The 16502-nt window shown below is 47.6% G+C and overlaps 1 protein-coding gene across 6 annotated transcripts in view; it reads left to right on the forward strand.

Annotated features, from left to right (window-relative positions):
- The window catches only part of XG (Xg glycoprotein (Xg blood group)), a 43083-nt gene extending 27303 nt beyond the window's left edge, over nt 1-15780 (forward strand). For 3 of the 6 annotated variants that reach the window (XM_054720249.1, XM_054720263.1, XM_054720252.1), the window contains 7 exons: nt 947-1009; nt 2059-2121; nt 4324-4371; nt 7903-7944; nt 9240-9275; nt 11663-11779; nt 14566-15780. In XM_054720249.1, the coding sequence (XP_054576224.1) occupies nt 947-1009; nt 2059-2121; nt 4324-4371; nt 7903-7944; nt 9240-9275; nt 11663-11779; nt 14566-14582 (386 nt within the window). In that variant the 3' untranslated portion in view covers nt 14583-15780. The remainder of the gene's footprint in view (nt 1-946; nt 1010-2058; nt 2122-4323; nt 4372-7902; nt 7945-9239; nt 9276-11662; nt 11780-14565) is intronic. The other 3 variants (XM_054720256.1, XM_054720262.1, XM_054720265.1) reach the window with 3 other exon arrangements.
- Nucleotides 15781-16502: the final 722 nt, after the last annotated feature.

Raw genomic sequence — 16502 nt, forward strand, 5'->3', positions numbered from 1 at the left:
TCCCGCACGCTCCCCACTGGGGATCGAGCCCGCAACCCAGGTCCATGCCCTTGACCGGGAATCGAACCCGGGACCCTTCCGTCCGCAGGCCGACGCTCTATCCACTGAGCCACACCGGTGAGGGCTGATTTTTTTTAAATTTTTTTTTTCAAAAAAGAAAGAGAGAGAGAGAGAGAGAGAAACATCAATGATGAGAGAGAATCACTGATCGGCTGCCTCCTGCACGCCCCCTACTGGGGATCTAAAACCTGGGCATGTGCCCTTGACCGGGAATCGAACCCGGGACCCTGCCGTCTGCAGGCCGACGCTCTATCCACTGAGCCACACCGGCCGGGGCCTAAATATCTGATTTTTAAAAAGGGATGCTCTGAGCAGCCACCACAAATACCCCATAACCGGTGGCCGGCAAACCGCGGCTCGCGAGCCACGTGCGGCTCTCCGGCCCCCGGAGGGCGGCTCTTCCACGAAACGCCACGGCCCGGGCGCGTCTGTGCTGAAGACGTGGCGTTCGCTCGCTCATTAAAAAGCAACACCAAACACTTAACAGGATTCATTCAAGAAAAATGAATTTTTTTTCAGAAATATATATATATTCATTTAAAAAATAGATATATTTTACAGAAATATATATATTCATTTTAGTTATTTCTTTTCATTTTTATTGATTATTATTCATTTTTAAAATTATCATATATATATATATATATATATATATATATATATATATATATGCTTGGGTGATGATTTTTTACGTTAAAAAAATTTGGCTCTCCAAAGAAATTTCAATCATTGTCCTGTTGATGTGTGGCTCCGTGGACGCATGAGTTTGCCGACCGCGGGCCTATAACGTCGATCTGTCCTTGGGCCTGATCGACGGCGTGATCGATTGGTTCGAAGTCGGAGGGTGTCCTTAGCTTCCTAAATTCCCCGTGGCGTCTCCCCACAGACATCTACCCACGGCCGAGGCCACCGCCCCCTCGCCCACAGCCTGGCTACCCGGACGGTGGAGGTAAGAACGGTGACTATTGGGGCTCATTCCATTTTTTAAAAATTATACTTCTTTTTTTTTTAAAAAAAATATATATATTTTATTGACTTTTTACAGAGAGGAAGGGAGAGGGAGAGAGAGTTAGAAACATGGATGAGAGAGAAACATCGATCAGCTGCCTCCTGCACGCCCCCCACTGGGGATGTGCCCGCAACCAAGGTCCATGCCCTTGACCGGGAATCGAACCCGGGACCCTTCCGTCCGCAGGCCGACGCTCTATCCACTGAGCCACACCGGCCGGGGCTCATTTCATTTTATTTATTTTTTAAATTATTTTTCAATTTTTTTTTATTGATTAAGGTATTACATAGGTGTTATTTTTTTTAATTTTTTAAAAATATATTTTTAATTGATTTCAGAGAGGAAGGGAGAGAGAGAGAGAAACATCCATGAGGAGAGGGAATCATGGACCGGCTGCCTCCTGCACGCCCCCTACTGGGGATGGAGCCCGCAACCCGGGCACGTGCCCTTGACCAGGAATCGAACCCAGGACCCTGCTGTCTGCAGGTCGACGCTCTATCCACTGAGTCACGTCAGTCAGACATAAATATCTGATTTTTAAAAAAAATATATTTTATTGATTTTTTTACAGAGAGGAAGGGAGAGGGATAGAGAGTTAGAAACATCGATGAGAGAGAAACATCCATCAGCTCCTCCTGCACGCCCCCTACTGGGGATGTGCCCACAACCAAGGTCCATGCCCTTGGCCGGGAATCGAACCCGGGACCCTTCAGTCCGCAGGCCGACGCTCTATCCACTGAGCCAAACCGGTCAGGGCTATTTTTATTTTTTTTAAATATATTTTTATTGATTTCAGAGAAGAAGGGAGAGGGAGAGAGAGAGAGAGAAACATCCATGATGAGAGAGAATCATGGACCGGCTGCCTCCTGCACGCCCCCTACTGGGGATGGAGCCCACAACCCGGGCCTGTGCCCTTGACCGGGAATCGAACCCTGACCTCCTGGTTCACAGGTCGACGCTCACCCCTGAGCCACGCTTTCACCCCACAGGTTACATCAGTGATGGGGACGACGGCCGATACCCGCCCAGGCCCAAGCCCCGGCCCCCGGCAGGTGAGTGAGGGCTCGTCCGACCGGCGGGGAGGGAGCCGGCAGCCCCAGGGCCCCAGCCGGGGGCACCGTCGGCTCCTGTGGGAGTCGCAGGGGGGGGCTCCCCGACCTCCCTGCCCCTTGGGGTGCGGGCTGTGCACCCAGACGTTTGGGACGGGGCCAAAGGGGGCGGATCGGGGTGGAGATTTCGTTGAAATGGTGTCGTCTCTCTTTCTCAAAAAATATTTTTTTTATTGATGTCAGAGAGGAAGAGAGAGGGAGAGGGAGAGAGAGAGAGAAACATCCACGAGGAGAGAGAATCATGGACCGGCTGCCTCCTGCACACCCCCTGCTGGGGATGGAGCCTGCAACCCGGGCCTGTGCCCTTGACCGGGAATCGAACCCTGACCTCCTGGTTCACAGGTCGACGCTCCACCACTGAGCCTCGCCAGTCGGGTATGCACACCTGCCTTTAGGTGTTAGCGGGTCTGTATGTGTGTGTGTATATATCTCTATCTCTATATCTATCAATATAGGTATATAGATATTGATATATAGATATTGATATATAGATACTGATATATAAATATAGGTATAGGTATAGAGATATAGGTAAAGGTATATAGATAGATATAGATATAGAAATAGAGAGAGATAGATATAGGTATAGAGATATAGATATAGATATAGGTATAGAGATATATAGATGTAGATATAGATATATAGAGATAGAGGTAGATAGAGATAGAGACAGAGATGATAGAGATAGAGAATACATATAGATATAGAGATAGAGATAGAGATATAGAGATAGACAGAGAGATAGAGATAGATATAGATATATATAGAGAGATATAGGTATAGAGATATATAGATATAGATAGAGATAAAGAGAGATAGATATAGATATAGATATAGATATAGGTATAGGTATAGATATAGATATAGAGATATAGAGATATAGATATAGATATATAGAGATAGAGATAGAGATATAGATATAGATATAGATAGAGATAGAGATAGATGATAGAGATAGAGATAGAGATATACATACACACAGGGCGTCCCAAAAAATGTACATAGACTCTAACAGCGGATAGCTCCACGTTGAAAAAGAAATGTATTGTGATCATCCCTGCCTTCATCGACAATTATTAAAACTGTGTGTGTGCCTCTCCTGGGACACCGTATCGGTCCGTATAAAAGCCTAAGAGGCCGGACGACCGGATGCGGGAACTGCCGGTCGACTGGTCGCTATGACACACACTGACCACCAGGGGGCAGACGCTCAATGCAGGAGCTGCCCCCATGTGGTCAGTGCGCTCCCACAGCCTCCCCCCAGGTGGCCGCCCCCCCCCCCAATCAGCCCCAATCGCCGGCCAGACCGAGGGACCCTACCGGTGCCCAAAATTCGTGCACGATGGCGGGGGGGGGGGGGGGGTGGGTCCCTCAGCCCGGCCTGCACCCTCTCCAATCTGGGACCCCTCGGGGGATGTCCGACTGCTGGTTTAGGCCTGATCCCGCAGGGATCCCTCTCGCCATCCGGGACCGCTGGCTCCTAACCGCTCCCCTGCCTGCCTGCCTGATCGCCCCTAACCACTCTGCCTGCAGGCCTGATCACCCCCAACTCCCCCTCCCCCTGTCCCGGTCTGATCGCCCCAAACTTCCCCACCCCCACGGGCCAGCTCGCCCACAACTTTCCCCCTGCCCTGCCTGTCTGCTCACCCCCAACTGTCCCCCCCTGCCAGCCTGCTCGCCCCCAACCGCCTCTGCCTCAGCCCCGCCACCATGGCTTTGTCCGGAAGGATGTCCGGAAGGTCTCCCGGTCTAATTAGCATATTACCCTTTTATTAGGATAGATTCCTACGGTCTAACACACTCCATTATGTCCATCTGGGCAACCTTCAGATACGTCCAGAGGCCACTTTTACCCCCATTAATTTTGAGAGAAAGAGAGAGAGAGAGAGAGAGAGATTGAAGTGTGCCCTTGACGGGGAATTGAGCCTGAGAGCGGGACCCCAGGACATGGGGCGTCACCCCTGAAGCTCCCCCGGTGACCCCCGGCCTCCGTAGGGGGAGTCTCTTTTGGGGGTGACTCTTGGGAGTGGCTTTGCGCCTTCACCCATGGCTCAGCTGACAGCTGCTGGGACCCCCCGCCCCCCCCACCCCCCGCCCACCGTGCAGGGAAAAGGGTCCTCACCTCCACCCCCTTCTCTCCCGCAGGTGGAGGTGGCTACAACCCCAGTCAGGACGGCTACGGGACCTCCCACGGTAGGGTACCCCCAACGCCCAGGGCCCCCCGGGGGCGGCGGGCGGTGAGGTTGGGGGAGTCCACCCATCCATAGCTCCCGGTTGGGTTCCCACAATGCCTTGTGTCTGGGGTCTTGGGTGTTGGAACTCTCTCTGTACACACGGAGCGGCCAGATGACGGTGATCTCTGAACGCATAATCACCCGGCCACTCCGTGTCTGTCCTATAGAATAAAAGGCGAATATGCAAATTGTCCCCTCGACCGGGAGTTCGACCAGCAGGCAGGCCGGCCGACCGCCCACATCCCCTCCCCCTGGCCAGGCTGGCCGGACCCCACCCATGTACGAATTCATGCACCGGGCCTCTAATATATATATCTATCTATATATCTATATATCTATATATCTATATATCTATATATCTGTATATCTGTATATCTGTATATCTGTATATCTGTATATCTGTATCTATATATATAAAAGCCTAAGCCACCATTACGACAGAACGACCTGTCACTATGACGCACACTGACCACCAGGGGGAAGACGCTCAATGCAGGAGCTGCCCCCAGCCCATAGGCCCTGGTCACCGATGAGGTCAGCCAGGCAACCTCCTGTTCCCTTCCCCCGCCCTCCCCCCCCCCCCCGGCCAGCAGGCCCCGATTGCCTGATCGGGGTCAGACCCCCAGGCTGGGACAGGGAACTGGGGGTGGGTGGCAAAGAAAGGAGGAGGGGGGGAGGCGGGGAACCTGATTGGCCCTGATCACTGGCAAGGCCTAGGGACCCCACCTGTGCATGAATTTCATGCACTGGGCCTCTAGTATCTATATATCTGTATATCTGTATATCTGTATATCTATATATCTATATATCTATATATCTGTATATCTGTATATCTGTATATCTGTATATCTATATATCTATATCTAGATAATCTATATATCCATATATCTATCTATATCTATATACCTATATACCTATATACCTATATACCTATATACCTATATACCTATATACCTATATACCTATATACCTATATATCTATATATCTATATATCTATATATCTGTATATCCGTATATCTGTATATCTGTATATCTATATATCTATATATCTATATATCTATATATCTGTATATCTGTATATCTATATATCTATATATCCGTATATCCGTATATCTGTATATCTGTATATCTGTATATCTATATATCTATATAGCTATATAGCTATATATCTATATATCTATATCTATATATCTGTATATCTGTATATCTGTATATCTGTATATCTGTATATCTGTATATCTATATATCTATATATCTATATATCTGTATATCTGTATATCTGTATATCTATATATCTATATATCTATATATCCATATATCTATATATCTATATACCTATATACCTATATACCTATATACCTATATATCTATATATCTATATATCTATATATCTGTATATCTGTATATCTATATATCTATATATCCATATATCTATATATCTGTATATCTGTATATCTATATATCTATATATCTATATATCTATATATCTATATACCTATATACCTATATACCTATATACCTATATACCTATATACCTATATACCTATATATCTATATACCTATATATCTATATCTCTATATATCTATATACCTATATATCTATATATCTATATACCTATATATCTATATATCTATATATCTGTATATCTGTATATCTATATATCTATATATCTATATATCTATATATCTATATATCTATATACCTATACATCTATATATCTATATACCTATATATCTATATATCTATATATCTGTATATCTGTATATCTATATATCTATATATCTATATATCTGTATATCTATATATCTGTATATCTATATATCTATATATCTATATATCTATATATCTGTATATCTGTATATCTGTATATCTGTATATCTGTATATCTATATATCTATATATCTATATGTCTATATGTCTATATATCTATATATCTATATGTCTATATATCTATATATCTATATATCTATATATGTATCTATATTGAATGTCCAGATTATTATGTGTTCAGAGATCATCATCATCTGGCCACTCAGTTGATATTTTTTAAAAATTCAACAAAAGTAGAAACATTTAGCATCAAGCACTATTATTATTATTATTATTATTTTACAAATCTCGAATCCTTCTTTACACGTCGCTCTGCAGACATGACGTAAAGTGTAAAGGTCTCTCTTCGTTTGCTTTTTATAAAATATTTAAATATAGGTATTGATTGATTTCAGGGAGGAAGGGAGAGAGAGAGAATCATGGATCGGCTGCCTCCCGCACGCCCCCAACTGGTTGGGGATGGAGCCCGCAACCCGGGCCTGTGCCCTTGACCGGGAATCGAACCCTGACCTCCTGGTTCCTGGGTCGACGCTCAACCCCTGAGCCACGCCGGCCGGAATTTTTTCGTTTTCCTTGGCCCTGGTGACGATGCATAATGTGTTTTAGACGCATTTTGTAGGGTTTTTCCCCTCGCGACTGTATTTTAGTTTATTTTATATTTTATTTTATTTTATATTTTATATTTATATTTTATTTATATTTTATTTTTATTTCATTTTTATTTTATTTTATATTTTATTTTTTTATTTTAGTTTATTTATGTTTTATTTTATTTTATTTTATATTTTATTTTATTTTATATTTTTATTTTATTTTATATTTTATTTTTATTATTTTATATTATATTATATTTTATTTTATTTTATATTTTATTTTATTTTATATTTTATTTTATTTTTTATTATTTTATTTTTTATTATTTATTTTTATTTTATTATATATTTTATTTTATTTTATATTTTATTTTTATTATTTTATATTATATTATATTTTATTTTACATTTTATTTTTTATTTTATTTTATATTATATTATATTATATTTTTTTATTTTATATTTATATTTTATTTTATTTCATTTTATTTTTATTTTATTTTACTTTATATTTTATTTTTTATTTTTTTATTTTATTTTATATTTTATTTTATTTTTTTATTTTATTTTATATTTTATTTTATTATATATTTTTATTTTATATTATATATATTTATTTTACATTTTATTTTATTTTTTATTATATTTTATTTTACATTTTATTTTATTTTATTTTTTATTTTATTTTATTTTAGTTTAGTTTAGTTTAGTTTAAAGTATTACACAGAGTAGCACATATATCTCCTTTTTCCCCCCATTGACCTCCCCCCCGCCTCCCCTCCCCCTGCACATGCCCCCATCCCCCCCCAACTCCCGACTCTTCTGAGAGCAAATCTGCACGCGGCTGAGGCAGGCCCCGCCCTTTGGGGCACCTCCGCCCCCACGGGGTCTCCTGGGGGCGAGCGGAAGGGCTCGGGGGTGACTGTGTCTTCCAGGGGAAGCCTTGGTGCCCTTTCGCAGCATTTTCCTTTTCTGGGGGGCGGGGGGTCCTGGCTGCCTCTTGGGGTGTCCCGGCCACCTCCTGGGCCTGGGCCTGGGAATTCAGGGGTCCCCTCTGTCCTGCAGGTGGAGGGCGCAATAGACCAGGCTCGAATGGATATAATTATGGTAAAAAAAGGCATGATTTCTGCAAAAGCGAAAAGCTTGGAGAACTAACACCTGCCTGGGCGCTGGGGGGGGGGGCTGGGGGTGGGGGGACGCCTCGACTGCGCCTCATGCATGAAAACTGTCTCCCCATCCGGGTCCCCGCTTTGCACGCCATTTCCTTGTTGCTTTTGCAAAAAAAAAAAAAAATGTGTTTGTATGGATTTCACAGAAGAAGGGAGAGGGGAGAGAGAGAGAGAGAAACGTCCATGAGGAGAGAGAATCATGGACCGGCTGCCTCCTGCACGCCCCCTACTGGGGGTGGAGCCCGCAACCCGGGCATGTGCCCTTGACCGGGAATCGAACCCAGGACCTCCTGGTTCGTAGGTCGATGCTCAACCACTGAGCCACACTGGCCGGGCGAGGCCTTAGGTGCTTAAAGGGACAGAGGCCTGCTTCGCGCTGTGATTGTGTGTGAGTGCCTGCATCTGTGTGCCCCTGTGTGTGATGTAGATACGGACACACATGTGCATGTGTGTTTATGGGTGTGTATGCATGTGCATGCGGCTATATGTGCATATGTATGCCTGTGTATTATGTACACACACATGTGAGTGTTTATTTGCACACATGTGCACATGTGTTTAATGCACTGTACACAGATATGCAGACTTTGCACGTTCATGCATGCATGTATGAGCATATATGTGCACACATGCATGCATGTTTTGTGCAAGTGTGTGCATATGTGTGCATCGACATGTCTTTTGTAAGTTCACACATGCACACGTGAGCATAGATTTGTATATATGTGCATGCATGTGCAAACACACATGAATGTGGTGTGTGTAAGTTCACACATGCACACAGGGATGTATGTGTGTTCACATGTGCTACACATGCAGGAGGTTTGCAAGCTTGCACCTGTGTGTATGTGTTTGCACATGCACACATGGGTGCCTGCATACATGCCTACACATGTGTGCATGCATGTGCATAGGCGTGCATGTGGGTGTGTGCTTGCCTGTATTGCACATCTGTGCTCATGCGTGCGTATTCCCTGACCCCCGACATGCACGCCATGTCTCTGGGTCTCTTTACGCCCCATTCCATCCCCCACTGTGAGATGTCGTGTCCGCATCCTGCATCCCTCATGCTGACCGTCCGTCCCCTCCCCCATGACCCGTGAGCTTCCCGAGAGCCTAGAGTTTTGTCTGCTTGCGTCCCAGCTTCTCAGCGGAGCCGGCCACTGCGGGGGGGGGAGGGGCAGCGAGGAGCCCCTCCAATGCACGCGTGACTCTGTGCTCTTCCCGTTACAGGTGGAGGCGGCTACAACACGTACGGCAACCCGCACGGTAACACACGGGTGCAGCCTGCCCCTCTCTTTTCATTTTTTTTTTTTTTTAACACTAGAGGCCCGGTGCACGAAATTCATGCACTCCGGGGGGGGGGGTCCCTCCGCCCGGCCTGCGCCCTCTCGCAGTCGGGGAGCCCTCGGGGGGATGTCCGACTGCCGTGGAGGTGGGAGAGGCTCCCGCCAATGAATAAGAATTAATTAGAAAAGTGTATCAGTTAGCTCTGCTGTGTAACAAAAGTCCCAAGCACGCCGTGGCTTAAAACACAACCCATTGTCCGATCGCTGCCCAGGTGAGCAGATGGACACGTCTGCACTGCATCCAGGCTTGATGAGAACGAGCCCGCCCGTATTGATACGTTTTAAAGAATTAATTATGACTAATATTTTGTGAAGCATGTATCCGTTAGCTCTGCTGACGCACAGCAGCTTAAAACACACCCATTTATCAGACGAGTGGCCAGATGAGCCGATGCACACATCTACACGACCAATAAGCTTGATGCAAAAGCACCCACCGCTTTTCATAGCTTGCAAATAATTTAATATCAATAGATCCATATTTTGTAAAGAATGCATGAGCCCGGCCAGCCTGGCTCAGTGGTTGAGCATCGACCTATGTACGAGGACAATTATTGGCAAACTCGTGAGTCCGCGGAGCCAAATATCAACAGGACAACGATTGAAATTCCTTTGGAGAGCCACATTTTTTTTTAAAGAAATATTTTATTGATTTTTTACAGAGAGGAAGGGAGAGGGACAGAGAGTTAGAAACATCGATGAGAGAGAAACATCGATCAGCTGCCTCCTGCACGCCCCCTACTGGGGATGTGCCCGCAACCAAGGTCCATGCCCTTGACCGGGAATCGAACCCGGGACCCCTCAGTCCGCAGGCCGACGCTCCATCCATTGAGCCACACCGGTTTTGGCGAGAGCCACATTTTTTAAACTTAAACTTCTTCGAATGCCACGTCTTCCACACAGACTCGCCCAGGCCGTGGTGTTTCGTGGAAGAGCCACACTCCAGGGGCCAGAGAGCCGCGTGTGGCTCGCGAGCCGTGGTTTGCCGACCACGGGACTGGGAGGTCATGGTTCGATTCCCTGTCAGGACATATATGTGGGTTGTGGGCTCCATCCCCCAGTAGGGGGCGTGCAGGAGGCAGCTGATCCATCATTCTCTTTCATCATGGATGTTTCTCTCTCTCTCTCTCTCTCTCTCTCTCTCTCTCTCATCTCTCTCTTCCCCCACACCTCATTTCTCTCAAAAATCAATTAAAGGAATAATTAAAAAGGAGTATCCATTAGTCTTCCTGCATAACAAGGGATCCTGATACATAATAGCTTGAAACACAGCCATTGTTTTGTAAAGAATTAGTGAGCCCAGCTGGCGTGGCTCAGTGGTTGAGCCTTGAACTATGAACCAGGAGGTCACAGGTTCGATTCCCAGTCAAGGGCACATGCCCGGGTTGCGGGCTCCATCCCCTGTGGGGGGCGTGCAGAGGGCAGCCGACCCATGATTCTCTCTCATCATGGATGTGTCTCTCTCTCTTTGAAATCAATAAAAATATTTTTAAAAAAAGAATTAGTGAGCCCAGCTGGCGTGGCTCCGTGGTTGAGCCTTGAACTATGAACCAGGAGGTCACAGGTTCGATTCCCGGTCAAGGGCACATGCCCGGGTTGTGGGCTCCATCCCCTGTGGGGGGCGTGCAGAGGGCAGCCGACCCATGATTCTCTCTAGTCATGGATGTGTCTCCCTCTCTCTCCCTCTCACTTCCTCTCTCTCTCTTAAAAAAAATTTAATAAAGTATATATTTATTTTAAAAAGAATTAATTTAAAAGGTGTATCAGTTGTCTAGTGTGAGGATTTTCTCAGAGCGAGAGCTGAGAAAATTAATGAAAAAAAAAAGTGTATCAGTTAGTTCTGCTGCGTAACAAAGTCCCCGACACACAGTAGCTTGAATGAAACACAACCATTGTTTTGTAAAGAATGAATGAAAAAGGAGCCCTAACCAGTTCGGCTCAGTGGATAGAGCGTCGGCCTGCGGACTGGAGGGTCCCGGGTTCGATTCCGGTCAAGGGCATGTACCTGGGTTGCGGGCACATCCCCAGTGGGGGGCGTGCAGGAGGCAGCTGATGGATGTTTCTCTCTCATCGATGTTTCTGACTCTCTCTCCCTCTCCCTTCCTCTCTGTAAAAAAAATCAATAAAAATATATTTAAAAATAAGAATGAATTCTATGGAGGGGTCTAAGGGTCAGGGGAGACCAGTGGTCCCACCCATTTAGATCCCGGACTGGGGGTGACGGCGAGCTAAGCTGGGGTGGAAGCGTTGCTGCTGGCCTCGTATTTTCCCCTTCAGGTCAATCTTGCTTCTCCTTGAATCCCGCAGGCAACTCGGTCGCGAGGATCGTGTCTCCCATCGTGTCCGTCGTGGTGGTGACGCTGGTGGGGGCCGCGGTCGGGTACTTCCAACGCAACAGGAGGAGGAATTGCTTTAGACCGAGTGGTGAGTTCCAACCGCCCCTCCCCCATTTTTTTTCTTCTATTTATAGAAAACTAGAGGCCCGGTGCATGAAATTCATGCATGGAGGGTGTGTGTGTATGTCCCTCAGCCCAGCCTGCACCCTCTCCAATCTGAAACCCCTCGGGGGAGGTCCCTCTCACAATCCAGGACTGCTGATTCCCAACTGCTCACCTGTCTGCCTGCCTGCCTGCCTGATTGCCCCTAACCGCTTCTGCCTGCCAGCCTGATCACCCCCTAACCACTCCCCTGCCAGCCTGATTGATGCCTAACTGCTCCCCTGCCAGCCTGTTTGCCCCTAACTGCCCTCCCCTGCAGGTCTGGTCCCCCCTAACTGCCCTCCCCTGCAGGCCTGGGTCCCCCCCAACTGCCCTCCCCTGCAGGCCTGGTCACCCCTAACTGCCCTCCCCTGCAGGCCTGGTTCACCCCAACTGCCCTCCGCTGCAGGCCTGGTCACCCCTAACTGCCCTCCCCTGCAGGCCCAGTCATCCCTAACTGCCCTCCCCTGCCAGCTTGATTGATGCCTAACTGCTCCCCTGTCAGCCTGATTGCCCCTAACTGCCCTCCTCTGCAGGCCTGGTCACCCCTAACTGCCTCCCCTGCAGGCCTGGTCTCCCCTAACTGCCCTCCTCTGCAGGCCCGGTTGCCCCTAACTGCCCTCCTCTGCCAGGCTGATTGATGCCTAACTGCCCTCCCCTGCCAGCCTGATTGATGCCTAACTGCTCCCCTGCCAGCTTGATTGACCCCAACTTCCCTCCCCTGCAGGCCTGGTCCCTCCCAACTGCCCTCCCCTGCTGGCCATCTTGTGGCGGCCAACTTGTGTCCACATGGGGGCATCCATCTTGTGTGTTGGAGTGATGGTCAATTTGCATATTACTCTTTTATTAGATAGGATACATAAATACTTTCTGGTGTCTTTCACGAACAACGTTATTTCTGGGTAAGTCCAATAGAGACCTTCTTGCCTAATGAAGGGATTCGTTTTTTGGTTTGTTTTTCTTCCATTGGTTTTTAGAGAGAGTGGAAGGGAGGGAGGGAGGCAGGAGAGAGAGAGAGAGAGAGAGAGAGAGAGAGACATCGATGTGAGAGAGGCACATGGACTACTTGTCTCCTGCATGCATCTGACTCGGGCCAGGGATCAAACCTGCATCCCAGGTAACATGCCCTTGATTGAGAATCAAACCCACATGGGCTTATATTCTAACCAGAGAGCCACACTGTGTCAGGGTGCAAATATTATTATTTTTTAAAAAATTTATATATATTTCAGAGAGGAAGTGCCATTGAGTCTTGATCTGGCATCTAGAAAGGTTCAGGAATCTGGAGAAAGGGCTGTGCATAGATTCAATAAGAGTTCAGAGACGAAAGATAATTTTGAGAGGCAAATTGGGGGAGGCAGAGGAGCTTGGCTAAAGAAACCAAGTTCTCCTTGTCTCAGGACCCCTTGCTTTTTATTAACACAATTTGTCCTAAGGCAAGTTGGAGATAATACACTTCAAAGGGTAGGGTTTCGTACAGAACCATTGTCAGATTGGGGAATTGCCTACAGCTGTTCAGATGTTTGGCCAGCAGGAGGCAATAAATAACATGTAGATTAAGATGCCCTGAGCTGTCTGGCAGCAAACCATCATCCTATTCGGGTTTGGGGGAAGTGCCTTCAGCCATTCCATCAGGCGATAACATATGTGGCTCAGCCCTTGTTGAGTCCCCAAGTTCCATCAACCATTTGATGAAACTCTTGCAATTATGACATGCTGGAACTGGCTTCCGGCAAGGAATGGGGAGGGAGAGAGAGAGAGAGAAGCATCCATGATGAGAGAGAATCATTGAGCAGCTGCCTCCTGCTCACTCCCCTACTGGGGATGGAGCTCACATGTGCCCTGACCGGGAATTGAACTGGGACCTGCTGGTTCACAGGTTGACGCTCAACTGCTGAGCCACACCGGCTGGGCTAGTTTTAATGAAAGACATAGAGAGAGTTACTCATGTCATTTAGGATGTTCAAAAACCACTCACAAATAGCAAACCATAAAAATCCTATATAATAAAAGCCTAATATGCTAAGTGTCCAGTCATCCATTCAACCAATCAAAGAATAATATGCTAATGACATGCTAAGGCCGCTCAACCGCTCGCTATGACATGCACTGACCACCAGGGGGCAGACGCTCCAACCGGTAGGTTAGCTTGCTGCTGGGGTCCGGCCGATCAGGACTGAGCGAGATGGGCCGGACACGCCCTGGAGTCCTCCCGCGGTCCCTCCCCGGCTGGCCAACCTCCCGCGTCCCTCCCCGGCCCCGATCGTGCACCGGTGGGGTCCCTCGGCCTGGCCTGCGCCCTCTCACAATCCAGGCTGAGGGATACCCCCCTCCCGAGTGCATGAATTTCGTGCACCGGGCCTCTAGTAATAATAATAATAATGCTTTAAGACTAACATGTAGCATTTTTATTTTCCTTTTTTAAAAACGTGTCTTTATTGATTTCAAAGAGAAAGAGAAAGAGAGAGAGAGAGAGAGAGGGGGAGAGAGAGAGAGAGAGAGAGAGAGAGAGAGAGAGAAACATCCATGATGAGAGAGAATCATGGGTCAGCTGCCCCCTGCACGCCCCCTACTGGGGATGGAGCCCGCAACCTGGGTATGTGCCCTTGACCGGGAATCGAACCCTGACCTCCTGGTTCCTAGGTCGACGCTCAACCACTGAGCCACGCCGGCCGGTCTGTAGGGTTTTTCTTGCTCAGCTGTGACGTCTTCACGGCCGTCTTTCCCTTACAGAACCGGAACACGTCTGAAGGCCCTCGACGCCCAGCGGTCGCTCCGAGAAAAAAAAAATCTCACACCAGGCAGCCACCCTCGTCCATCGCTGCTGTGGGAACTCCATCTCGTCCTTGGTGCCGTTCACCCCCCCCCCCGCCCCCCAAAGTGTTTTCTCTCCCGTTGGACCTCGAGGGACTGCCTCACGACGTACACCCGCCCCCCCCCTTTTATTGGACGGGCCCTGTGTCTGTAGATAAGTTAGTCAGTTGGACCCTCTGTGTGGGTGAGGGGGGCGGGGTCCCCGAGTTGACTTGATTTTGTCTGTTGACTCATTCATTCGGACCCAGAGATTTTTCCACTCGGTTCTCAACTGTGACACTACCTCCTTGGGCAGCGATTCCACCCGACTTTTTTTTTTTTTTAATCTTTATTGTTGAAAGTATTATATATGTTCCCTTCCCCCCATCGTCCCCCCCCCCCATTGCCTGTATCCACGGGTGATGCATAAATGCATACAAGGACTTTGGTTGATCTCTTACTACCCACCCACCCTCCCCCGCCTTCCCTCTGAGATTCCTCAGTCTGTTCGATGCGTCTATGTCTCTGGATCTATTTTGTTCATCAGTGTATTTGGTTCATTAGCGTCCACGTAGGAGTGAGGTCATGGGACACGTGTCTTTCTCTGACCGGCTTATTTCACTCACCATCATGCTCTCCAAGTCCCTCCATGCCTTCCCAAAGGGTGAGAGAGCCTCCTTTTTCAGGGCTGTGTAGTATTCCACGGTGTCGATGGACCACAGTTCTGTGTTTTGATCCATTCGGCTACCGATGGGCACTTGACTTGCGACTTTTCCACACTCTGTGCTTTGTCACAAAAGACGGAATGTCGGCCAAATGGCCCGGGGTCTTGGGTGGGGGTGGGATTGGATCCTGAGAGACCAAGAATGATGCTTTCGGCATCTCCAACCATCCGTGGTGGGGAGTAGACCGATGATCCGTTCTTTGGTTACGTGAGTGGAAATGCGTTGAAGGGGACCTGGGAGTGAGTGATGGGTGACACGGAGGGTGGAGACCCATCACCGATGCCTGACATACAGAATTTGTTTCAACCTGTGGAAAGGAAACCTGGATTGCAGGGGGTGGGGAGAGGATTCTAAGGGCAAAGTGTCTCCTGTGAAAACCATCTCAGAGAATCAGAGTGGGGATACCTATCCATCCATCCATCCATCCATCCACTCATCCATTCACTCATCCATCCATTCATCCATCCATCCACTCATCCTTCCATACATTCATCATCCACCTATCCATCCTTCTATATGTCTGTCCATCCATCCATCCATCCATCCAAACATCCATCCACTCATCCATCCATCCATCCATCCATCCATCCATCCATCCATCCACTCATCCATTCACTCATCCATCCATCCATCCATCCATCCATCCACTCATCCATTCACTCATCCATTCACTCATCCATCCATCCATCCATCCATCCATCCATCCATCCATCCATCCATCCATCCATCCATCCATCCATCATCCTTCCATACATTCATCATCCAGCTATCCATCCTTCTATCTGTCCATCCATTCATCCATCCACTCGTCCGTCCATCCTTTCTCCCTCCCTCCCTGCCTCCCTGTCTCCCTCCCTCCCATCCATACATCCATCCCTCCCTCCCTCCCTGCCATCCATCCATCCATCCATCCATCCATCCAGTGAAATCTTATGCTTTCAGTCCCTGGGTCCGGGTGAGACCATGTGTCCCTGGATCCGGGTGAGGCCTCGTGCACCTAGGCCCGGGTGAGCCCAAGTGGCCCTGGGTCTGGGAGAGGCCAAGCGTCCCTGGGTCCGGGTGCGACCATGTGTCCCTGGATCCAGATGAGGCCTCGTGCACCTAGGACCGGGTGAGCCCAAGTGGCCCTGGGTCTGGGAGAGGCCAAGCGTC

This window comes from Eptesicus fuscus, chromosome 1 (genome assembly GCF_027574615.1).
Source record: "Eptesicus fuscus isolate TK198812 chromosome 1, DD_ASM_mEF_20220401, whole genome shotgun sequence".
NCBI lineage: Eukaryota > Metazoa > Chordata > Mammalia > Chiroptera > Vespertilionidae > Eptesicus > Eptesicus fuscus.